Raw genomic sequence first — 25,099 nt, forward strand, 5'->3', positions numbered from 1 at the left:
TATATTTGAGGGGCGCCTGGGTGGCTCAGTTGGTTAAGCAGCCGACTTTGGCTCGGGTCATGATCTCGCAGTCCGTGAGTTCGAGCCCTGCGTCAGGCTCTGTGCTGACAGCTCAGAGCCTGGAGCCTGTTTCAGATTCTGTGTCTCTCTCTCTCTGACCCTCCCCCGTTCATGCTCTGTCTCTCTCTGTCTCAAAAATAAATAAACGTTAAAAAAATTTTAAAAAAAGGTCATATTTGAGTAATTTAGCTTCTGCCTATGGCTATCACTGTCCCTTGTCTCCTAGTAAGCCCCACCCCCTTATTGGGTAAATGTATGCTTTTGATATATTATGTCCCAGAGTGACATTTTTCCTAATTCCAAACTTCTATGATTTTCAGGACATCTGTAAGAATTTTTCAAAATTGGCACAGTTCAAAACTGCTTTTTTAAAGCAAAACTGCTTTAAAAAATTTCATAGCAATTATACCTTGGACTTGTGGTATTCAGTCCCAATTTCAAATATTCTATCTCACTGTCAGACTGTTTCTCATTTTTCTAACGTATACTCTAAACCAACGCTGTAAACCGAAAGGTGCAACATTAATAGAAGTATAATTCCATTCGCACTCATCCCATATTTTTAGGAGAGATATAAAGTTAATATCGAAGGTTTCTGTGACAGTGTGGTCATTTTTAGTCTTAAATTGCTAGAAGGAATAGTGGAGAAAGGAAATTATTTTCTACCATTTGACTCTAAGCTTGGTGGTAAAGGCATTTTAATGGCAGATTAGAGATACAAAAACTGTCTGGTATTTATGTAAGTTCTGCTAAGTGCATAATTATAATTTTGTATATCGATAAACACATATGTTGAAGAACTATACCTTTGTAACTTGATAAGTAATTTATTAATTTATTTAAAAAATTTTTTTAGCATTTATTTATTATTGAGAGACAGAGAGTGACAGAGCATGAGCATGGGAGGGGCAGAGAGAGGATGAGACACAGAATCTGAAGCAGGCTCCAAGCTCTGAGCTGTCAGCACAGAGCCTGATGCGGGGCTCGAACCCACAAACCACGAGATCATGACCTGAGCCAAAGTCGGACGTTTAACCGACTGAGCCACCCAGGCGCTCCATTGATAATTAATTTATAATGAAGTATGAATATAAAGAAAACCAGTAGATTTATAACTTACTTTCATAAGTTATACCTAATGTGACCCATAAAGCCATATTATTCAAGTGTAGAAGTTGCTCAAGAACAAAGTTATTCTCTTTTTCATCTCGAATACTCAGAACATGTGATTTTGGATCTGTTAAAAAAAATAGTCAATAATTTTAATAATTACTTATCTAGAACACTTTGATAGATTTCGAAAATTTTATTTCCTAGTTTAATAAACTCTAAAACAATATTGAAAAATAAGACAGATGTGTAAATTAAAACTATCTCATTGTATGAAAATGAATAGATTAATAAGTTTTCAAACATTTTGATGTTAAATTTTGACATTCTGATGTCAAACATTTTGATGTCTTATAGCCTAGTATAAAATTATAGCTGAGTAGAGAATTTAAAACATTGATTTGCTTCACTTTTCCTCCATTTAAATCTTGTTTCAAATTGGTACAAATTTACACTGGTAAAGATACACTGTCAAAAACTATAATAAATATAACCTCTTGGATGGTCTATATGCTAGATCTTTTTCTTTAGAGATCACTCTGATATTTGGATTATAAAAGTTTAATATTTCCCAAAGTGTGTCCCTCAGGAAATTAGCAGGAATTTCTCAGAAAAAGACTAGATGGATAAAAATGTCACAAACATTAATTAAACAAAGTTAAACTACTTCATTTGTGCCTGTACTTCTTAAAGTATATGCTAATATATATTTGATAATGTCTAACAGGAAACAATGTCATGTAGTGTTTCTCAACCTTGCTCTTTTTCAAAGGATTCTTTTTTGTAGACTATCTCTCAAGACTAGTTTCTACATTTTTGGGAATAATGGTTTGATATTTTCCATAAGAACTTCCCACAGTTCCCAGGTCCACTGCTGAGAAGTCATAAAGCCTCAGTGGATCTCACCGACAATATCTGGAGAGTCCTGAGAGCTACAAGTGTGAAATATGCATTTCTTTTATGCAGAGCTCTTCTTTGCTTTCATTTACTCACCTGAGCTTTCAACTATGCAAATTTGCCTATTTTCACTTCGCCTGTAGCCTCGCTTGGTTGAACATCCAGTTCTCTGCTTGCTGGTGTCATTTCTGTGTCTTTTAAAGTAGAACTCATTTTGTTCATACATGTAAAGACAGACTGGTTCTCTAATGGATAGGTAAAGGAGTAGCTCCTATATTCTCCATTTTAACTAAGCACAAATTTTAATTTTTTGTTGATAATGTAGAAATTAGGAGATGAGTATTTTTGAAATCTAGTCGCTAGTGCTAATTAAAAATATTTATAACACACTCAGGTGAGACTTGTTTTTTTAATGAACAAATGTAATGATTACTCATAAGTTGCTCAAGAACAAAGTCATTCTCTTTTTCATCTCAAATACTCAGAACATGTGATTTTGGATCTGTTAAATAAAAAATAGTCAATAATTTTAATAATCACTTATCTAGAACACTTAAGATACTTACTCAGATTCTGGCATTTAGAATGAACTTCATCTGGTGTTACTGCATGATATTTAGTCTTTCCTACCATGAAATTGTAGCAAGAGTTCTGAAATGGTATCCACGGAGTTGACAGAACGGGAGAGGGACACTGAACACTGTCAACCGGTTTGATCTCTTTTTCAGTCTCATCTGAAAAAATGACAATGGTAAGGATTCTAATCTTAGATGTAAATGTTAAATCCTGTTCAGAGTAATTAGGCTTGATGTGTAGGGAATATTCAGGAAGCCAATAAATAATAGCTTAATGATGCTTGTTCTGTTTATACTCAAATATAATGTGACCTCTTAACTGGGTTTCTGTAGGAAGGAGTTTATTTAACATAATTTCTTTCCCCTGCTGTGGAGTGAGTGGGAGAATATAAAACAATAGGTCCTATTAGGTTAAATGTTGTTTCTGTATTCTTGTATCACCAAACCTCAAATACAAGGGGCAACCTCAGAGACTACACAAGGATATTAATAATAGGCACCTAACTATAACTTTGGGAACTCATCTTTAAGTTTCTGGTTACTGGTATTTCTCTAATTTTAATTTTTTTACTGTTTATTTATTTTTGAGAGAGGGAAAGAGCACAAGCGATGGAGGGGCAGAGAGAGAGAGAGAGAGAGACAGAGAGAGAGAGACAGAGACAGAGAGAGAGAGAGAGAGAAAGGGAGAGAGGGAGAGAGAGAGAGAGAGAGAGAGAGAGAGAATCCCAAGCAGGCTCTGTGCCATCAGCAGAGAGCCCAATGCAGGGCTTGAACTCACAAACTGTGAGATCATGACCTAAGCTGAAGCTGGACACTTAACCAACTGAGCCACCCAGGTGCCCCTTTTCTCTAATTTTAAAGATAAATTTTAATTTTTATTTATTTATTAAAGGTACATTTTAATGAAATATGTGATGTTCTAAGTTGTTGCTTTAATGAAAGCAAACAGAAATAGTTGAAAATGTGATTATGGCTTTTATTATGAAAAAGACATAGACTCCAGGAGATGCAAATATAGATATACTCTACTAAAAGTCAACAAACAGATTTAATATGCAGTAGAGACCATCCAGCATGTCTCCCAGGTTGCAACAACTCCCTTTGGGAAGTAGTCTTTTCTTTCTACTGCAAACACACACATGTGGGCCTCTGGTAGTTGTAAAACTACTTTACTCTGACTGAGCTAGAGATTGCGTACCTTACTCTAGCGAGGTACATCAGATTCTAAGAGTTTGGAAAGTATAATTTAGGGATAGTCAATCCATCTCCAGTTATGGCTATCATTGAAAGCTATAGAGCTGCCATGTTTTACCATGCACAGAGAGAAGCATAAAGTATATAAAAAGAACGTGCAGGTCTACAGAGAGAAACAGAAAGGCTAGGTGGGAGACAGTATCTCTGGGTTCCAGATTCCATTCAGTTTCTGATTCCCATTCTTCATGAGGCTCAGTGATATCCTCATTTTTGAGGATCTAAGTGTCCCTTTTGGCTTAAGCTGGCTTGAGCTGGTTACTGTTACTGGCAAACAAATGAATCTTAACAGTGACTCTTAAAAAGAAAGATTAGTTGTTGATCATAAGAATTACAAAAAAATAATTCTCACAAATATGAGTTTTCTATAGAACATAAACACAAAATACATACAAAATGAGACCAATGGGAGTTAAAACTCAAAGGTCAAGTACCATTGTCAGCTGACAAAAATAAAGATATAACATGTCTAAAATAACAAATCAATGACAAAGTATTTAATATATAATAATTCTACTTGAATTTTCACAACAAATTTTGTTGTAGAAAAAGAACGTGATTATAATTTCAAAACCAGATTTTATAAAACCACCCCCCATAAATTAAAATATTTAAAATTAGCATACTTCCTGGATAGTAGCAAATAGCACCTGGTTGCTGATGCTCACAGTCAGATGTCCTCCAGAAACCATCAGTGTCTAAGATTACACAGTCTTCAAGTTGATTATTATTTTCAATCCAGCGGCTAAATTGAAGATGTTTCCCATCTGACCAACCATAGTTGAGTTCATCCTGTAAGCAGCCGAAATACAGTTCAAGTGGCAATACTTCATGTTATCTCCTTTGTATTATTTCAACCCTCATGCTCAATCTAATAACTTTTAATTTTATCTTATATTTAGCACATAGTTACACAGCACTTACCACGTGCCAGGCACTGTTCTAAGTGCTTTGCAAAGATTAATTTATTTAATCTTCCTAACAACCATATGAGATAGAAACTTTTATATTTCTTTCACAGATGAGGAAACTGAAGGCATGTAGTGTGCCCAAAGTCACATAGAATGTATACTGCAGTGCTGGGATTCTAATCCAGGCCATCAGGTGCTAGAGTCCATGGCCTGAGTCATTATGCTAGGCTGCCTCACACATAGTTGGAACTGTTGGTTGTTGCAAGTCAGAAAAACAATTATGTGGTAGTGTAAAGAACACGGGCTCTGGGGCTATGCATATCTAGTTTTGAATTCTGGCTCAGTCCCATATTAGTTTTTGATTTTGAGTTTACCTTGCCAAATTTCCATCCCCTCATCTATTAAACGGATATGACACTTAACCTCTCAGGGCTGGAATTCGTGGGGTAACGTATAAAACATGTAACTCAATGGCCAGCTGGTGCACAGGAAGAGCTACATAAGTGTTGGCTCTCTCTCTAACCCTGACTCAGGCCTTATGGCTCTCACACTGTTATTTTTACATGTGTCTTTGTAGAAAAGCTTCCTCATTCACTAAACTCTATTGTGCACTAAAAGTCTATGAACATCTGTCTTTACATCCTGACAAGGGCCTGACCACCCACCTGTCTTGAGAGAGGCTTTACAGAATAGGTACAAAAGTCCAGGGTACAGACCTGTTTGGGCTTCCCCATGGTGCTGTCAGAGCACCAGCCCTTATACATTGACCCAATGAACTAAGCTGTCCTGAGGCCCAAGACAATTCTGCATCCCTGGTTTATTTGGAATACTGGGCAAAGGCCACACACAGTATCCTTAGTGAACCATAAATAACAAACATGTTCAGGCTTCAATACCACCAACTGTTTCATTCTGAAAACTGTTCTCCACCAGAGTTCCAGTTGTAACCTTGTGGCCTAAGCCTCTGACCTCAAATGTGCCCTTTGGCCATGGGATGTTGCTTGCACTTGGTTATTACCCTGGATTTCTTCACCTTTGTTGCACTCACAGCAGGTCTTTGGAACTTCTATTCCTCGTAGATAAATCACCGCACCTTCTATCTCTCTGCTGAATGTGCTCTCTCTTTATTACGACTATAAGCGTCTCTTTACTAAATTCTTGATCTTAATTGATCTTAATCAAAACCTGCCTTTCCCAAGGGAATAAGTTCCTTTCAACACCCACAAGGGAAGGCTGTTTATTTTTCCATTCTCAGATACCGCAGGGCTATGAGAATGGGATAGCAGGTTATTTTTTATCTCCTTCAGTCATTTCCTTTGAGGTTTATGCAAGCTTCCAGATTCTTTGCTCTCTCTGACATTCACTGAGGACTTGCCTCCTTATTCCCCCCTGATATTCACTGGGGAGATACCCCATGTCTTGCTCTGTCCTCTTGGTCCAACCATTGACTTACAGACATTAATGTTCATGTGGGTAATTCATCCAGCTCCCAAGCCTTCTTGACTTCCTCTCTTTCTATGTATTTCCACTTCTGTGTACTTGAGTGGCCCACTGCCACCGCCACAGTCTGAACTTTATATAAACCAGAACTGCCGTGAGCCTTAGTTCAGGCCAACATCATTTCCTGCATGAATTTCTGTAAGAAATCTCCTGACTGCTCGCTTCCTTACCCACCCTCTGCCAGTATAATTCTTCTTAAGTAAAAATCTGATATTGTCACTACCAGGTTTAAAATCTTTCAATACCCTTCCATTGCTTTCAGTGTAAAATGTATCCTGTCCATGCTCCAAAGATTTAAGGCAGCTTATGCAAATACATAGTGAACAGCTACATAGAATATGTTAAAGAGTGAAAGAAAAAAGAGAAACATAGGTAAAGATTGAAAATAGGATACGAAATAAGGCCAAAATCCTTCAGTGGTGAATAAAAAGTTACAAAATGGTATGATTCTAATTATCTTAAAAATATACATGTGCGTCCACCTAGGTGAGTCAGTTGGTTAAGTGTCGGACTTTGGCTCAGGTCATGATCTCACAGTTTGTGGGTTTGAGTCCCGCATCAGGCTCTGTGCTGACAGCTCGGAGCCTGGAGCCTGTTTCAGATTCTGTGTCCCCCTCTCTCTCTGTCCCTCCCCCACTCTCACTCTGTCTCCCTCTGTCTCAAAAATAAACATTAAAAAAAAACACATGTGTACATAGAAAAAACTTGAGGGATATATGCCAGATTACTAAATCATATTTATCACTAGTTACTGGGATTATAGGTGATCTTAATTTTCTTTTAAAAATATTTACTATAAATTTACAAATTTTCCGCAGGGATGGTATTGCTTTTGTTTCAAAAGGTTAAAGGTGATTGAAACTAGGAAATGTAATACTTATTACTACCCTCACAAGAGACACAATGATGGGTTTCACATAAACCCAAACACTGAAGAGGAAATAAATAAAAGCAATGTTATGAAAGAATTGATATAGTAAGTCTTAAAAACTAGTTCAAGCTGACGATCTGGCTCTGAGAGTCTCAGAGAAAACATTCTTCAAGCAATTTCTAAATACTAGTTTTAACTGAGCTTCTAGTACATGCTGGTGGTAATGAATCCAAAATTTGTCAAAGGTAATGTTTACTTCTGAGCCTATTTTAAGTTTTTTTCACCCATTCTCCAGTTCAACTCTGGGTGTGCGCTAGGACTAAATCACTTTCAATCACATTTTTTTCCATGCAGCCCTAAAACCATCTTGGTATATACCACATTGGTATATTGAGGGTTTCCCCAAGGTATATATAACTTAGGTTTACTTCACAATGTAAGGTACTCTTCTGTCCTACTCTGCCAATTGCCTTCTCTCTGAGAGTGAAGAATACTGGTTTAGGGGACATTTATCTAACAAAGGCTTCACCAGTCATGCACTGTGCAGATGCAGGGGGCAGGGTTCACATCACAATCTTTGTAAATGGCATCCCCTATGCAGAGCATAATATATGCAGCCTCACATACCAGCCCTATATTTTACCCTTCAATACATCTCAGTGGGCATACATAAAGAGCCTAGAACAGAGACAAAAATGACCTACAATGCTGACAGAAATACTACAGCTTTATTTGTTATTATTTTTTACTATACCTTTATTTAGAAAAATACTTATTAATTATAGCTAAATGCTTCAGAAGCATAAATGCTCCTGTTTATGTAACATGTTTGTAGCTTAGCACTGAGAATTAGCAGGAGACTAGTATTCTTTGCTGGGCTGTGAAATAAACTAGAAGTACTTAAGACATCTATCCAGGATCAGGCCTTGAACTGTGGTGAAACACTATTCTAATCCACTTTTAGAGAGGCTTAATTGTACTCTGCTGATTCTGAAAAGGATAAAAAGACTCTTCATCAGAAGCCACAGTACTTCTACACATTGGACCTCATCTGATTTAATTCTTCTCTTCCTCTCTTCTTTTCATTGGCTGGGGAGAGATGGCAGTTCCTGCTTCTAGCTCAGTCTTTTACTAGAATAAAAAGAAGTGCTCATCTACATATGTCCACTAGAACTTCTTCTTAATCTAAACAATAAAGCACCAGATCTTTCAACAGTGGAAAGATGACTACCACTAAAAATTATACACTTCATGAAATTTACTCACTGGAGTAAGATTTTACAATCTCTGGGTTCTTTTGGTCTGGTATGAGAAATGCTGTGTGCAACAAAAATTTCACGTTTCGTCAGTCAATCCTGGCAGTTGGACTGAAAACTTACGTCTCGACTGGAGAGTCCAATCCATAAAGAAGAGTTATGAAGGACCGTCTGCACAGTTAGGAACGCCTGCTGGTAAGGGTCTGTGATGCTCACCAGGTGCATGTTATCTTTCTGACACTCCTTCAGAGCATCAAACCAAGTCAGACTCTTCGGGATTATTTTGTACAAATTATTTAGATACTTTATAGTGTCTGAAGTATTCTGCAAGGTCTGTCTGCTTTCAATTTCTGTGTGTAAAAGAAAAAAAAAAAACACAAAAACCACCCACTCTGCAAGGCATGGGACATTTCTTCATTTCTCCATAAGTAGTTTAGATATTACTTATCTATTCATTTATTTTAGATTTTCGTTGGGAGAACTAAGTACGTCTTGGTGTGTACCTTAGGCAAATATGTTTGAGCCGCATCTTTTTTTTTTTTTTTCTAAAATTGGAACAAAATTGTTTTTGTTAATCTGATTTAGGAAGGAAAAAAGGTATAAGTAAAAGTAGGCTACAAAGAGATTACCATTTCAGATTGGTATCAAATACCTCCTTTGTTTGAACTCCTTTAACAAGAGGAGGTGTTAGGTATTCCCTTACAAAGTTTTAATCTGGGAGAGCTCCCATGAAAAAAATGTACAAAACAACCCACAAGAGGATATATTGAATTATTATTTTACAGTACTTCCCTGAATAAAGCAGTTACTAAACAGTATGAGACAAATGACCATAGGTTAATTAAACAAAAAGTTCCTTAGAAGTACGTGGATTATCTACTTGAGGTTCTCATTACATGATAAAGCTTTTTAGAAATTTTATTTATTTATTTTGTTTATTTATTTATTTTTATTTTTGAGAGAGAGAGAGGGAGGGGCAGAGGGAAAGAGAATAAGAATCTTAAGCAGGCTCCATGCTCAGCACAGAGCCCAGCGCAGGGATCAATCCCATGGCCCTGGGATCATGACCAGAGAACAAATCAAGAGTTGAACATTTAAGTGGCTGAGCCACCCAGTCGTCCCCAAAGGTTTTTTTTTTTTAATCATTTATTAAGAACATTGTGATCAATGAAAACAATGTGATACTTTTGAAAAACATCTTTTTGAAAATATGGACCTCTTAAAAAAAATTTTTTTTAACATTTATTTATTTTTGAGAGACACAGACAGAGCACAAGCGGGGGGAGGGGCAGAGAGTGAGGGAGACACAGAATCCAAAGCAGGTTCCAGGCTCAGAGCTGTCAGCACCAATACTTAATTTTGATATTTAATTAGGTAAAGCAATGACACTTGAAAAAAAAATCACATTCCATTTGAGATAATCTGACTCACTGAACCAATATGAGTTTAGCCATGTTGAAAATTTAGGGAAGCTATATGTTTACAAATTAATATTAATTCATTTATAAGATTTTCATGAAAAAGTAGTGTATATATCTAACAGCATAAAGTACCATAGTTATCTAGATGATAATTCATACCTGAATATCTCTGACAGAGAGACAGAGTGTGGTGCTCACTGCAGGAAGTAAAATTCCATGTCCCAGTATAAGGCGACTTTTCGAGGTTGAGCATTAGAGCACAGTGGTATTGGGACTCTTCCTCAAAAATCTAAAGGAAAAGGCAAATATGTACAAATAATCATGAAACTACCTGTCTGAAGATCCCAGCAAGAGAACTTTATATTCCAAATTGGATTTTTTGTCCTATAAAAACTTCATTAAGGAGCTGACTGTGAAATCACAAGAAAATCCTCCAAAACTTCCAAAGAATGGGAAAAGGGCAATTAACTTTAGAAATTATAAAACAAAAAAGGAAAGGACCCAAATAAGTAAAATCAAGAATGAAAGGGAGATCACGACCAACACAACAGAAATAAAAACAATAGTAAGAGAATATTTTGAGCAATTATAAGCCAATAAAATGGGTAATCTGGAAGAAATGGACAAATTCCTAGAAACATATACACTACCAAAACTGAAACAGGAAGATATAGAAAATTTGAACAGACCCAAAACCAGTAAGGAAATCGAATTAGTAATCAAAAATCTGCCAAAAAACAGGAGTCCAGAGCCAGATGGCTTTCCAGGGGAATTCTACCAAACATTTAAGGAAGAGTTAACACCTATTCTCTTGAAACTGTTCAAAAACTAGAAATGGAAGGGAAACTTCCAAACTCTTTCTATGAAGAGTTTCGTAGGTTCGAGCCCCGCATCGGGCTCTGTGCTGAAAGCTCGGAGGCTGGAGCCTGCTTCAGATTCTTTGTCTCCCTCTCCTTCTACCCCTACCCCACTCGCATTCTGTCTCTGTCTCTCTCAAAAATAAATAAACATTAAAAAAAATTTTAAACAGATCAAGAAAAACTGGTACAAGATTAAAACTCAATTATAGTAATATTTAACACTCTGCTATCATTCTTGATATTTCAAAGCAAAAAAAGTAATGATGATTAATTTAATTTATTAGATGTTTCTAAATTTTTTATGTTGACAAACTGTATACAACAGAGTACTCACCTTAAAGCTTTGATCCTGTATCTGTCACTATAAAAACATACATAAACATCTATTTAGATTTCATTCTCTGATCACAAATCAATAATACTAGGTGTGAAAATTTTCTCGAAGTATATTGTTCCTATATTTTTTGTATGCTTGAAACATATCACACACTTAGAAAAATAAGAAAAGTAGGCTTATCCCAGGAGTTACAAATTTTATAAAAACACATACACACATGTTACACAATAAACACGGAACTAAAACTGAAATAAAATAATTATAGGAAAGAATAATATCACCAGGGATATGTGTAAAACTTTTTTACAGAGGCAAATGTGTATAATTATTAAGTGTTTTATTTGAGAGTAGTTGACACACAAAGGTACATTAGTTTCAGGCATACCACATAGTGATTTAGCTTCCCTATATGTTATACTATGCTCCCCACAAGTGTAGCTACCATCTGTCACTATATAATCCACTTATAATATCATTGACTATAATCCCTATACTGTGCCTTTTATTCCTGTAACTTATTCCCATAACTGGAAGCCTATATCTTCTTCTTCCCTTCACCCCGTTTGCCCACCCTCCCACTCCGCTTCCTCTGACAACTATAAGTTTGTTCTCTGAACATTCAGTTTGTTCTGTGTTTATAGGTCTGACTATCCTTTTTATTTGCTTATTCATTTGTTTTGTTTTTTTCACATGAGTGTTTTCCACATAGGAACGAAATGGTATTTGCCTTTCTCAGTCTGACTTACTTCCCTTAGCATAATACCCTCTATGTCCATTCATGTTGTCACAAATGGCAAGATCTCATCCATTCTTATGGTTGTGTAGTATTTCTGTGTGTGTGTGTGTGTGTGTGTGTGTACCACATTTTCCTTATCCATTCATCTATCAATGGATACTTAGGTTGCCTCCATATCTTGGCTATTGTAAATAATGCAGCAATAGATATAGGGGTGCATATATCTTTTTGAATTAGTGTTTTGGTATTTGGGTGAATACCCAATAGTGGAATTCTGCAAATATATATTATTAAATGTATTCTGGTTTTTAAAGGAAAGATGAACTAAGAATTGAGTATAGGAGATTAGAAAATGAATAAAAATATAACACCAAGAAAAACAGGATAGAAAATGTAGTAATATTTATAAATGTATCTTAAGCAATAGGAGTAGAGAGGGGAGAAGAGGGAAGAGGAAGCCATTAACACACCAATTTTGTAAAAATCTGAATAAGAAAAAGTAAAAACACAATCAAATTAAGATATGGAGATTTAAAAAGATAATAGTATACACAATTTTATTCTAATACATTAGAAAATCTAAATGAGGGGCACCTGGCTGTCTCAGTGGAAGAGCATGAGACTCTTGATCTTGGGGTTATGAGTTCGAGCCCCATGTGGGATGTAGGGATTACTTAAATACATTTTAAAAACTTAAAAAAATATATCTAAATGAAGTAGGCAACTTTCTTGAAAACTACAAATTAGCATAATTTTTATAAGGAGAAACAGAAAATCCAAAATGTACCAGTAACTTTGGAGGAAACTGAAAATTAATATTAATAGTTCATTTTAAACACTATGCGTCAGAGAGCGAAAAGCTTTAAATGAATTGTCTATGTAATCCTCACATTGTATTGTAGGTGTAACAGTGTCAGAATTTACAGATGAACAGTTGAGGCTTAAGAAAAATTAAGTGAACTTACAAAGGCACACTAAATGGCTGGATGGAATTCAAATGCAGACAATGTGACTCTGGAGTTTAAGCACTCAACCACTACACCAAATCCTTTTATTATTAAAGAATGATCTCTGAAAAGTAACATCACATGATTTTTTAGGTAATTCCTTCAAACTTTCAGGGAAAGAAAATTCTCCAGGCTGAGTCATAATTTCAAAACATAAAGGCAAAAAGCTACCCAGTTCATCTTACGAAGCTGACGTAATCGGAAAAAAAATCCGACCACATAGCATAAAAAATTAACTCTGTGAACAGAGATGAAAACATTCTCAAATAAAATTCTAATAAATCCAATTCAGTATAGTAGTAAAATAATAATCCATTCTGAGCAACTAGATTTTATGATAAGAAAATGAAAATGGTTTACTATAGCTATGACCACAATTTTAGCAGATGCTGGAAATAAGCTTCAGAAAATTCCGTACTTATTCTTGAATAGAAGTTCTAAATAAGCTAGTTCTAGAATGATAAAACTTAAACAAAGAGTAGGCATCATATATAACAATGAGAGACTTCAGACAGTCCAGAAAATACAGAGCAAGTCTAGGTTGGTGGTTATTACTTCTGGTAGTACTACAGTTCTGGAAGTCCAGCCATATGTGGTGAAGCATGGACAGGTATTTGAAGATTATGATTATCTGATTAGGAAATCCCCCAAAAAAATCTAGCGAAAAACTCTGAGAAGTAATAAGAGGCTTTTAGGAAGATGGATGCCTGTGAAATACATATATAAATATACCCAAATAATAGCTTTCTGCCTGTCAGTGAGAAAATCAAGAAAAAACCTGCCATTCTCAGAGGCAATGAGACAGAATTACAAAAACTTCACTGAGGGCTCTGAAGGAAGACTTGAGTAAATGGAGAGATATAGTACACCATATTTTTAAATTGAAAGGTTAATAAAAAGATGTTAATTCTCCCTAAAATATTGTCAAATTCTCATCAGAACTATTTTAATTTAATTAGTTTAGTTGGAAATTTACTAAATAATATAATTTGCAAGAATGGACAAGAATAGCTAAAACTATTGTTTAAAGGTATACATAAAGGATAACTATTCTTATTATTTTTTTTAAATATGGCAAAATTATAGTATTTAGATCAGTGTTATAGCTATGTAAGAGCATATCACATACACACACATTTAATATATAATAAAGGAGGCATCCTATATTGTCTTTAGCAAATGGAAGTATATTTAATAAACGATGTTAGGACTAGGGAAACGCCTTAAGTATTCACTGACAACATGCACAACATACCATGGCTGTACCATGCTGTCAGGAAAAAAAAGGCAAAGAAAATATAAGCATATATTTCACTAACATTTACATGATGAGCTTTGTAATCTAATAGAAATGGAGGAAAAAAAGGAAATAAACAGACTTGAATATATACACATGCAAAAAATCAAAACTTATTTCTAGAATATTTTTGGTATTCAGAGTTTAAAAATGTACTGGAATATTTTTAGTAAACACAGGAAATACAGAGTTAGCATGTTTAATATTTAGTTATAATATCATAAGAAACATATGAAGGCAAGAAAGAAAAAAGAAATATATGAAGGCTTTGATAAATATTGGCAAAACGTAACATTTATACTTGATGAAATTCAAATTACTACTGAACTTATAGAACTTACTATATACAATTTATTAGATATCAGAGAAATATAAACACAAATATGACATATTTAAATTACCAAATTAGCAAGAATTTTTAAAAGACAATGCCCCTTGCACCTGTTGGGATGAACACTGGATGTTGGTTGTATGGAAACCAACTTGACAATAAATTTAATATTAAAAAAAAAAAAAAGACAATGTCCCTTACAAGCAACGTAGTAAAGTACCTAAGAACACTGGTTTTGTGGAATCTTGGACCTAGATTTAAATGTGACTCTGACACATTTAAATGTGCATGGCTGCACAATTGGGGGTAAGTTACAGGATTCCTTCTGTTTTTACATTTCTAAGATAGAGGTGGGGTAATAGTCTTTTTCACATCTGTCATGCAGATTAAATGAAATAATGTATATGATGCATTAGCAAAGTACCTGACACATATTAGATGCTCAACAAATGTTAGAAATTGTTAATATGCTGCTAGGGATAAAATGGCAATCATAATATATTGCTAATAAGAATATAAACTCATAAACCTTTCTGGAAAGCATTTGGTGATCAGAGCTTTATAACTACTTACATCTTTTGATCTGGCTATATGACTTCCAAAATCTATCTTAAGGAGGTAATTTGAAATATAACCAAAGATTATGCACATAAACGTTCACTATAGCACTATTTATGATTGTGCAAAAATGGAAACAACCTAAATATTCTCACATATCTATCATGAAGTGTTGTGCAACTATTAAAATGCTTATCAAGTATATTTTTTAATGGTATAAGAAACTGTTATATAATACTAAATAAGGAAAGTAGAATACAATAGTATGTATACAGTGGTAAACAGACTGTGATTTTATCTATGTCAGAAGGATAATATATGAAAAAGCCCTAGAAGGAAAAATGCTGAAATACTTATTGTGATTTCCTAGATGTGGGTTCAAATATAGTCTGTGACTCATTTAGTAGGTTGTGACATCAATTCAGTAGATCTTGACTCACATATGTGATAATGAAATAGGACTGGATAGGAGAAGGAGAATAGCTTAGACTAGACTAGACTAGACTAGAATAAAATAAAATAGAAAATATCAGTGGGTATATGCTGTAAGGGTAAGTACTGTTTCTTGAAACATCTGTTTCAATTCAATATTATATTTATATTCATGTACTAAATGATAATTTAAATGTATTTCTTACTATGGGGTTATGGTTGAAACCTTGAAAGCTACTGGCCTAAGTATAAGTAGAATCAGGTTGACAGTTTTCTTTATTGCATTTACTCTTCTACAACTTTCAGATTTTCTATGATAACCAAGCATTAGTTTAATATTTACTTTGTACATAATTACATATGACTCAGAGTTCCCTTTGCCACCAACATCTACCTTGAGCAAAGTTATACTGCATCAGGAACATCAACTGACTGTTGTCTAGGCATACCTGTGGAATTTGACTTTAAAGTTAATTTCTTAATCTTTGCCATTGTGCAAAGGGTGGTTTATATCCAGCAAATAGGGAAGACAGAAGCAGGGGGGCAGCAGAATCATGGTATAAGGTAACTATTGTTAACACAATGCTTTTTTCCCTTCTATAGCTTCTTTGTGTGTAGCTGTTTGGGAAGCATGATCACTAATCACCAATTTTGTACTTTTGGCCCCAGGAGACAGCCCCCAAATCCCAAAATGTTAATAAAACATTTATATTTGCTTCTATTTGCATCTCACTCCTTGATGGCTTATTGTGGTTGTAAAATAAGTGTCATGGAGTCTGAAGCTACTGTGAAAAACAGGGGCATCTGCCTGAATGCTGGGGAGCTCCTGTTCTTCTTGTGACAGTTTTACTGACGTATTACTCATAGGTGATATAATTCACCCATTTAAAGCACACATTCTATAGTTCTTAGTATATTCAATTATGTAACCATCACCCCCAAACAATTTTTAGAACATTTTTACCACTCCAAGAAGAAATGCCATGCCCTTTGGGCATCACCCCCAATCTTTCCTTCCTCCTTAGCCTCTGGCAAACACTAATCTACATTTTATCTTTAAAGATGTGCCTGCTCTGCACATTTCATGTAAGTGGACTCATAAAATAGACCTTTATTCTTTTTTTATATGCTTATTTATTTATATTGAGAGAGAGACAGAGAGAGAGAGTGTGCGCACATGGGGAAGGGACAGAGAAAGAGAAAGAGAAAGAGAGAGAGAGAGAGAGAGAGAGAATCCAAAGCAGGATCCACACTGTCAGCATGGAGCCCAATGCAGGGCTTGAACTCATGAACCGTGAGATCATACATGACCTGAGCCGAAGTTGGACACTTAACCACCTGAGCCACTCAAGTGTCCCAATAGACCCTTGTTATTATCTTAATCTAGTAATTTATGGAATACTTGGGTATGTCACAAACCTATATAGGTTTCTGATTCAAAAAAACTTACATTTGTTGGTATTTTCAGCCTCCAACCAGACAGCAATGGGTGAAAGTTACTGTATGTCAGCTCCCTGTTATCTGTCCACTTGTTTATCCTTTCATAGGCAGTCCAGCGCAAACCAATCCATAAGGTAGCCTCCATATCCGGAAGCAAGGATGTAATAAAATCTGTCAGAAAGAGATTTTTTTTTAAAGCATTTGACTTATTCAAATTAAAGATATATTAAAAATGTTAATGAATATCTCTTGCTTATCTACAGTCTTTTACCTATTCTGTAAAATAAGTTTATTTATTTATTTTGAGAGAGAACGAGAGACAGAATGAGCAGGGGAGGGGCAGAGAGGGAGAGGGAGAGAGAGAGAGAATCCCAAGCAGGCTCTGCAATGTCATTGAGGAACCCGATGTGGGGCTTGAACTCACAAACTGCGAGTTCACAACCTGAGTCAAAACCAAGAGTCAAGTGCTTAACTGACTGAGCCACCCAGGTGCCCCTAATAAGATTTTTTAATATGCTAATTCCCCACGGCCTCCCCAAACTATCTTGGCTCCCCAGATCATAATAAAACATGTTTTCAAAACAATTCTGCTACCTTGTTCTCTCTGGCTCAACACTGAAGGAAGGGTGCCACCATAGGTATGACAAGTATCACTTGCTTGAGAAAATGTGAGAGACTTGGGTTTGATTTTTAGAAAACACTGCAAACAAAAAACATGAAGAATATTCTTATGAAGAATAAGATTCCAGACACAGGAAAGCTCACATAGTAGGTATACGCTTCATCTTTTCTTTATTTTTTTTTAAAGAGAGAGAGAATGAGAGAGAGAGAGACAGAGAGAGCACAAGCCAGGGAGAGGGACAGAGGGAGAGGAGAGAGTGTTAAGCAGGCTCCACGCTCAGTGCAGAGCCTGACATGGGGCTCAATCCCATGACTCTGGGATCATGACATGAGCTGAAATCAAAGGTCAGAGGCTTAACTGATTGAGCCACCGAGGTGACCCATAAACACCTCATCTTTTAGAGGGCTGCTAATTTTTGGTCTCTGAGAGATGGAAATTTACAAAGTAGTACTATATGAATGCAGATCTCTGCTCTCAATATAAGCAACTAGAGTGGTCTATTAGTCAAACTATTTTTTTTTAAACCTCCAGTTTGTTTGTTTGTTTATTTATTTATTTATTTGACATTTTATTTATTTTTGAGACAGGGAGAGACAGAGCATGAACAGGGGAGGGTCAGAGAGAAGGAGACACAGAATCTGAAACAGGCTCCAGGCTCTGAGCTGTCAGCACAGAGCCCTACATGGGGCTCCAACTCATGGACCGCGAGATCATGACCCGAGCCAAAGTCGGCCGCTTAACCAACTGAGCCCCCCAGGCGCCCCAAAACCTCCCATTTATTGAGTGCTTCCCATGTGCTAAACAGTTTGCATAATATTATCTCATTTAATCCTCACAACAAATGGGGGGAAACTGAGGCACAGGGCAGTTAAGTAACTTCTCCAATGAGTGAAATAGCCAGACAGTGGTATGGTCAGCATTTAGATTGTGTTCCATCTGACTTCAAAGGCTGCATTCCAAATCATCACCTCCTTATATAAAAACAGATATTTAAATTTTTTTTTTTTAACATTTATTCATTTTTGAGACAGAGAGAGACACAGCATGAATGGGGGAGGGGCAGAGAGAGAGGGAGACACAGAATCGGAAGCAGGCTCCAGGCTCTGAGCCATCAGCCCAGAGCCTGACACGGGGCTCAAACTCCCGGACCGCGAGATCGTGACCCGAGCTGAAGTCGGACGCTCCGCGAGATCATGACCTGAGCTGAAGTCGGCCAGTTAACCGACTGAGCCACCCAGGCGCCCCTAAAAACAGATATTTTAAAAGAAATCATCCCTGTTTCTTTTGGCAGGATATTTTAATTCAAAATTACACCAACTATGTAAATTAATTTAGTCCCAGTACCTTGGGGAAAAAAGATTGTACTACTTTTAAAATTAATATCTCAGCTTTAGTACAGAGCTTTCAGTTGTCAGACACATATTTTCCTTTTTCTTTTTGATACTATGATCACATTAGTATGGAGTAGTATGCTCTAAATTGTGTTCCTTGAAACATTCTACAAAATGCTTTCGTTCATCTTCCTTACAGACTGCAGTGGCCAATGAGCTATATAAATCATCATCATCGGGTGGCTTCTAGAAAAGACCCGAGAGAGAACACTCTGAACTTGAGCTTGGACGTTTTATTATGCTAAGGATGGCAGAGCAAAAAGACAAAAGGAGCCATTTTTGAAGATGTCATGGGGCTCTCACACCAACCCCAGCCTGCTTATCATCAAACTTCTCTTATGTAACAGAACAGATAGATGTTTTAACATACTATAGCAATCTCTCTACTTAGCATTTCCGAAGAGATACATATACCAATACAGATTATGAATCTCAAAAGAGGCAGATCTAGAATGCCCCCTTTGGAAGCAAGACCAATGATGAGCATTTTGTTAGCATATGTATAGTTCCCAAAAAGTAGTTTGGGGAATGCTGGTCTAATTTAATTGACAGATACTGCTTGGATGTTTTCTTTCAGGGGGAAAATTTATCAGCCAGAAACTGTCAGTTTCCTTCATGCTATAGAGAGAGTCTATTTAAAGTATTACAATCCATTGACAGATCAATATCAGCAATTTAAGTTTAGTAGCAACAGAATAGGAACACAGGACTTGGAAAGACCTGTAGGCATGCCTAACTTGAGAGTCAACTTGGTTTCTGAAATGCAGAGGGATCAGGTGAGTTCCTGAAATATGCAGAGGCTATCTTAGTGAAGTTATCTGATGGGCTGCCTTTCTGCCACAGGCCATACAACCAGCATGAAAGCAATCATCATTTGTACAATGTAGCAATTCTCTTTTTACCTTATTCTGAAAAGCAATCCAATCCCCAGAGCACTGTATTTTAGCTGCAGAATCTGGACTATATTTTTCTAACGAAGAGACATTATATTTTTCACAGATGAAGGGCAACTTGGTACTACAGTCTGCAGGTTTATTTAAGTCTGAGAAATGAAAAGCAGGATTACTGTAGTGAGAATTTTCTGTTCAGCAAATTTTAAAAACAATCCAGTAGTAAAGAAAATCTCTTCAAATCATTCTTTCCCAAACAGTTACAAAATATTCCTTTTCTCCTCTAGCCATTTCTATCTTCTATAATTATCAGTAGGTTATAGTATACCAGTGTTGCCGATACAAATGCACACATTTGGTATAATGACCTCTGTTACCACAGTTCCTGATGGTGAGAAAATAGGTTGAAAGCGAAGGCTAATGAAGGGGAAAGAGACCTAAACTATATTTAGAATTTGTTACCTGTTTATGTTGGCAAATTTGTTTATAAGCTTATCAGTTATGAAATTGTAAGTTTATTTCTAAGTAACTGCTTTAGGATAAAGTCAAAATATTCACAGTGAAAAGCACCTTTATCTGCATTTGGAATTTGAGCCATAGTCATTAGCAATAAGCCAAAACAAGATGAAGCAACCAAACATATAATCAAAAGGAAAACAAGGTTAAGCTAGTAATTGAACCTGAAGTTCACATATTACATAATTAACACTAAAGGATTTGGAATTAATTTACCGCTAAACCAAGTCTTGGCAGACATGTACAAGCATTCCTCCCGAAATGTTATAGGAAAGTGATGCCATAGATATCGTGAGCTGAAAGAAAAGGAGAGATTGCACAGCTCATAACGTAGTTACATGTTCCATTCTGTTTTTTACTGTAATTTTACTTCTAAATTTAATGTTATGCCATTATTTTATACCACTTTTTTCTTAATGTTAATATGCAAAAAGATTTGGTTTCTCTAGTCTACACAGTTCACAGATTAATGTTCAAAACAAATTGTAAATAGCAATCCCTTTTCTAAAGGGAATTTGGGACTTCTTAAAATGACTTTACAAAGGCAGCATCAATTGTGTCACATACTTAAGAAAGTGACGATCTATGGGCTGTTCACCAGTTCTCACCCACCACTTCTGTTCATCACCAGATATCTGAAAAACAAACCAACCAACCAACAAAATCACCCATCCTTACATGTGTTGACTTTTTTAAGAGAGTTTTGATTTACATACCCTATCTTACCATAACCACAACCACTAAAATTTCCAGACATTCCTTGGTCTCTAAATTATATACACCAGGTCCTTTCACCAAAGAAGTAGATGAAAACTTCTGTATATTCACTATGTGCTATTTTGCATACAGAAAATATGGTCACTGTAATAACAGACATATGTTAATTGGATATAGAGGATATACTACAAGGAATTATACATTTAAAAATATAAAAATTATTTTTCCCACAAAGATATTTTGCAAAGTTAGTTATTAGAAGAAACAGAAACTCAACTATAAAATTAACTTTTACTACAAAATAAAAGAATTAGAGTAATTTATATTATCTATTGATGTTCATCTTATAAATTGACATTTATATTTAATCTTGAATATTTTAAAACATTGTACAGTTCTATTTAACTTTTCTAACATGAAATGATGAATTTGGCTGCTGTTAGGCAAATTTTACTTGAAAGGAACATTTAACTTTTGTAGATTTTGGCAAGATTTCTGAAATATGTTTTTTTTTTTAACATTTATTCATTTTTGAGAGTGAGATAGAGCATGAGTGGGGGAGGGGCAGAGAGAGAGGGAGACACAGAATCAGAAGCAGGCTTCAGGCTCCGAGCTGTCAGCACAGGGCCCGACGCGAGGCTCGAACTCCTGGACTGTGAGATCATGACCTGAGCCGAAGTCGGACGTTCAACCGACTGAGCCACCCAGGCGCCCCAATAAGCTGAAATATTTTTTAGTGGAATAAATAATGAAAATAAGAAAAAAAAAATTAATATATTATCTCAAATTACGTTTGCTATTTTGTTTTTGATGGCTTTTAGTCCTGTCAAAGATGTCAGTGTAGCCAGGGAGCTGTGATTGCTAGCACAATACAGCACAGCTTCTTCATAGTTTAAGTGAGGATCAGCAACAAACCAATATTCACTCCCTTCAATGACAACTGGAGGTCCATGAATTCCAGCACGCTCTAAAGAAGAAGAAGAATATCAGAATTATGTACAAAACAAAATGCAGCCTCTAAACACAAATTAATGTTCAAAACTACTTATAAATAGTAATCCACTTAGATTATTGGGTCTCTCTGGCCAGGGCAGTGCTGTCTCCAAGGCACCAAGGATTGTTGAGCCAGTGAGAGATACAGCCAGCCTTCTGTACTCACAGAGGAGCACAAATCCAGCCTCAAAGTCTCATTCCATATCAGCCAATCACCTTTCCTGCCTGGAGATACTTCACCTCCATTGAAGATGTGATAGAAAAGCTGGCACTTAGGCCATGGCTTAAATAATGAACTAAATACATTATTGAGAAGGTAAAAGCAGCTTTGGCTAAATTTTAGTTTTCTTAACTTACCTGGATTGTACCAGTCTGGTGTTATTGGAGTAAAGCCTATATAAGAAAGAAAGCAAAAGGCTTAAAATTAGTATCCAATTAGAGATAATGTCAGTAAGTGCCTTTACTCTAACTCAAGAGGACTTGCAGAATTGCTGAGTTTGACCATTTATGGCCAAACCATTACCTTTCATATTATGATTGCTTCAGTTTGAATTTCGTGGGGCCTAAGCTAAAGCTGCTTTAGTGGCAATCAAAAAAGCAGATCTATTGCTATTAACGTATTACTAGCAGTTCTCTACCTTATATCACTAAGTCACAAAGGAAGACTAGACGGATAAGATACAGTTAATAATTAGAAAGTATAAATAAGCAAATGAGTATATCATATACATTACATATGAGCAGTAAGGAATAGGCACCAAGACAATCATTGTAGGATGAGATTATTCAGGAGCGAACTACTTCTCCATCCAATGCAATTTGAGTAATTGTTCCATAAACCTGGGTTGGTTGAGTTCATTGTCTTAGGATATCCTTGTAAACAATGTAGAGTACTGAACTTTTTAAGAAGCTTTTTTAAGAGACAAAACTGGGAGAAAAATAATAAAAATCACCCAGAATTCCTACTTGGAAACAGAGAAAATACAGTACATTACAAAGAATTTTCGTCTTTGAAGTTGAGCGGGTCAGTTTCCAAATGCCCTCAGACCCTTCACTGCTGTGGGACTTTGGATTGGCTGTTTAACTCCCTGAGCCTCAACTCTCTACTCTATAAATAAAAAAACAAGATTCTGCTACCATACTCACAAAGACTGAAAATCAGCTTAAGACCATGCCTTCAAAAGTACCCAGACAGTTGCAGGGCAGAGTAGCTTCCCCAGAATGCTTGTTGCCTTCTTCTCCCCCACTTCTTTCTTTCTTTCTTTTTTTTTTTTTTTAAGTAGGCTTCACTCCCAGCTCGGAGCCCAACACGGGGCTTGAACTCATGACCCTGAGATCAAGAGTCGGTCATATGTCAGGCCGTTCCAAGGCAAAGACATAATTTGATGAATCTTATAAATTACAGGGCAAAATAGCTGTTCTTAATTTCGCTGTTGTATCTGGGCCTAATGGACAGATGACCCTACTTAGAGGACTGTCTATGTATCTAACATCTTGGGTTTCTCTCTGTGAGTCGTTCTCTGCATACTGGGTAATTTCTATCAACAATGGGTCAAATCAGTTAAAAATATACATAGTTTCTTGTTTGTAATCTCATCAAAAAGTTCTGTTCATTTGTGTCTTGGGGGAAGCTATGTCTAACCTTGAAATTTCTTTAAATTAGTGAGAAAAGCAGAATGCAAATTTTTTTTTCTTCACAAGATTACGTATGTTTCTGCAAGTTATCAAGAAGTATAATATACTACTTGTGTTTGGGTACTGGCATTATAGATGATTTTACTAAAGACATTTTTATGAGTCTTATTTTTGATACTATTTGCTCAATTTAAAGAAAAGAATATTTTAAAATTATGTATATCTATAGCGGCTATGGCTATTTAAAATTTCTAGGTTGTCAAAGTATCCCTTTTAGAGAAGGGGGGACTAATTAGAAACAATTGGATCAGGTAATAAAAAAGGCAAATACTCTGGTTTCTCTTCAGATCTTATAAATCTTTTACCTTTTTAAAAAAGGCAGGAGCAAAGGGCACCCAGGTGGCTCAGTTACTTAAGTGCCGAGCTCTTGATCTCGGTTCAGGTCATGATCTTGAAGTTCCTGCATTTGAGCCCTGCACGGGGCTCTGCACCGACAGGGTGGAGCCTGCGTGGGATTCTCTCTCTCCCCTTCTCTCTCTGCCCCTCTCTGGCTTGTGCTTGTGTGCTCACTCACTCTCTTGCTCAAAATAAATAAATAAACATTTAAAAAAGGACAGGGGCACCTGGGTGGCTCAGTCAGTTAAGCATCTGACTTTGGCTCAGGTCACAGTTTCATGGTTTGTGAGTTTGAGCCCCACATTGGGCTCCATGCTGACAGTGAAGAGCCTGCTTGGGATTCTCTCTCTCCCTCTCTGTCTCTGCCCCTCCCCAACCCACACTTTCTCTCTCAAAATAAAAAAATAAATTAATTAAAAAAAAATAGGTAGGATAACTTCTTTATGGAAAAAAAAAAGGCAGGAACTAGAGCAAAGGTATGATGATTTAGGCTACTGAGGTTTATAAACTGCTTTAACAAAACCAGAAAAATACAGATTGATACAGAAATATCCAGTTGAGCAGACTTTAGCTGCTCTACTAACTGAGAAAACATACAGCTAGGTGAATGTGACACATTATAACTTAGAATTTAGGGGCTATCAAAGGGAAGTTTCCCTAACATTTAAACTTCTGGATCAAACAATCACTAATTTCTTCAGACAATTGTGAATAGACTAAGGAAGTTCTTTAGTTTTTAAATTTATTTCTACATGAGGAGAGCAGGGGTACAGTTATTTAGAAGATTTATTTAGTTAGTTAATTGACTTATGTTTGCTAAGCTTGTTAATTCCCTTCTTTTTTATTTAAAATAAAAAAATCTATAAAAAAGACAAAAAGACAACTACATGCTCTTCATAATATTTCCTGTACTTACTGGTTTGTAATTTCTCTAGTTATGCTGGTGTGAACTCTTGGGTTTGCCCCACTGCTCAGATAGGAGGCACAGGGGTGTAGATACCAGTGAGGACACAGTTTGGAGGGAGCAATGACACTGTCTGTGGCACGTTAGCAAATACTAAAGATTAATGGGAAGATCACCACTCCTGC

The 25,099-nt window shown here is 36.1% G+C and overlaps 1 protein-coding gene across 2 annotated transcripts in view; it reads right to left on the reverse strand.

The window, feature by feature from the left end:
• Positions 1-25,099, reverse strand: part of LY75 (lymphocyte antigen 75) — a 133,693-nt gene that overhangs the window by 52,946 nt on the left and 55,648 nt on the right. For both annotated transcript variants that reach the window (XM_027055664.2, XM_027055663.2), the window contains exons 17-28: positions 22,337-22,372; positions 21,778-21,953; positions 20,837-20,904; positions 20,486-20,565; positions 19,766-19,905; positions 17,445-17,550; positions 16,861-17,021; positions 10,012-10,141; positions 8,555-8,781; positions 4,520-4,685; positions 2,634-2,801; positions 1,181-1,297 (exon numbers count right to left, since the gene is read on the reverse strand). In XM_027055664.2, the coding sequence (XP_026911465.1) occupies positions 1,181-1,297; positions 2,634-2,801; positions 4,520-4,685; positions 8,555-8,781; positions 10,012-10,141; positions 16,861-17,021; positions 17,445-17,550; positions 19,766-19,905; positions 20,486-20,565; positions 20,837-20,904; positions 21,778-21,953; positions 22,337-22,372 (1,575 nt within the window). The remainder of the gene's footprint in view (positions 1-1,180; positions 1,298-2,633; positions 2,802-4,519; positions 4,686-8,554; positions 8,782-10,011; positions 10,142-16,860; positions 17,022-17,444; positions 17,551-19,765; positions 19,906-20,485; positions 20,566-20,836; positions 20,905-21,777; positions 21,954-22,336; positions 22,373-25,099) is intronic.

The sequence above is a fragment of the Acinonyx jubatus genome, chromosome C1 (genome assembly GCF_027475565.1).
Source record: "Acinonyx jubatus isolate Ajub_Pintada_27869175 chromosome C1, VMU_Ajub_asm_v1.0, whole genome shotgun sequence".
Taxonomy (NCBI): domain Eukaryota; kingdom Metazoa; phylum Chordata; class Mammalia; order Carnivora; family Felidae; genus Acinonyx; species Acinonyx jubatus.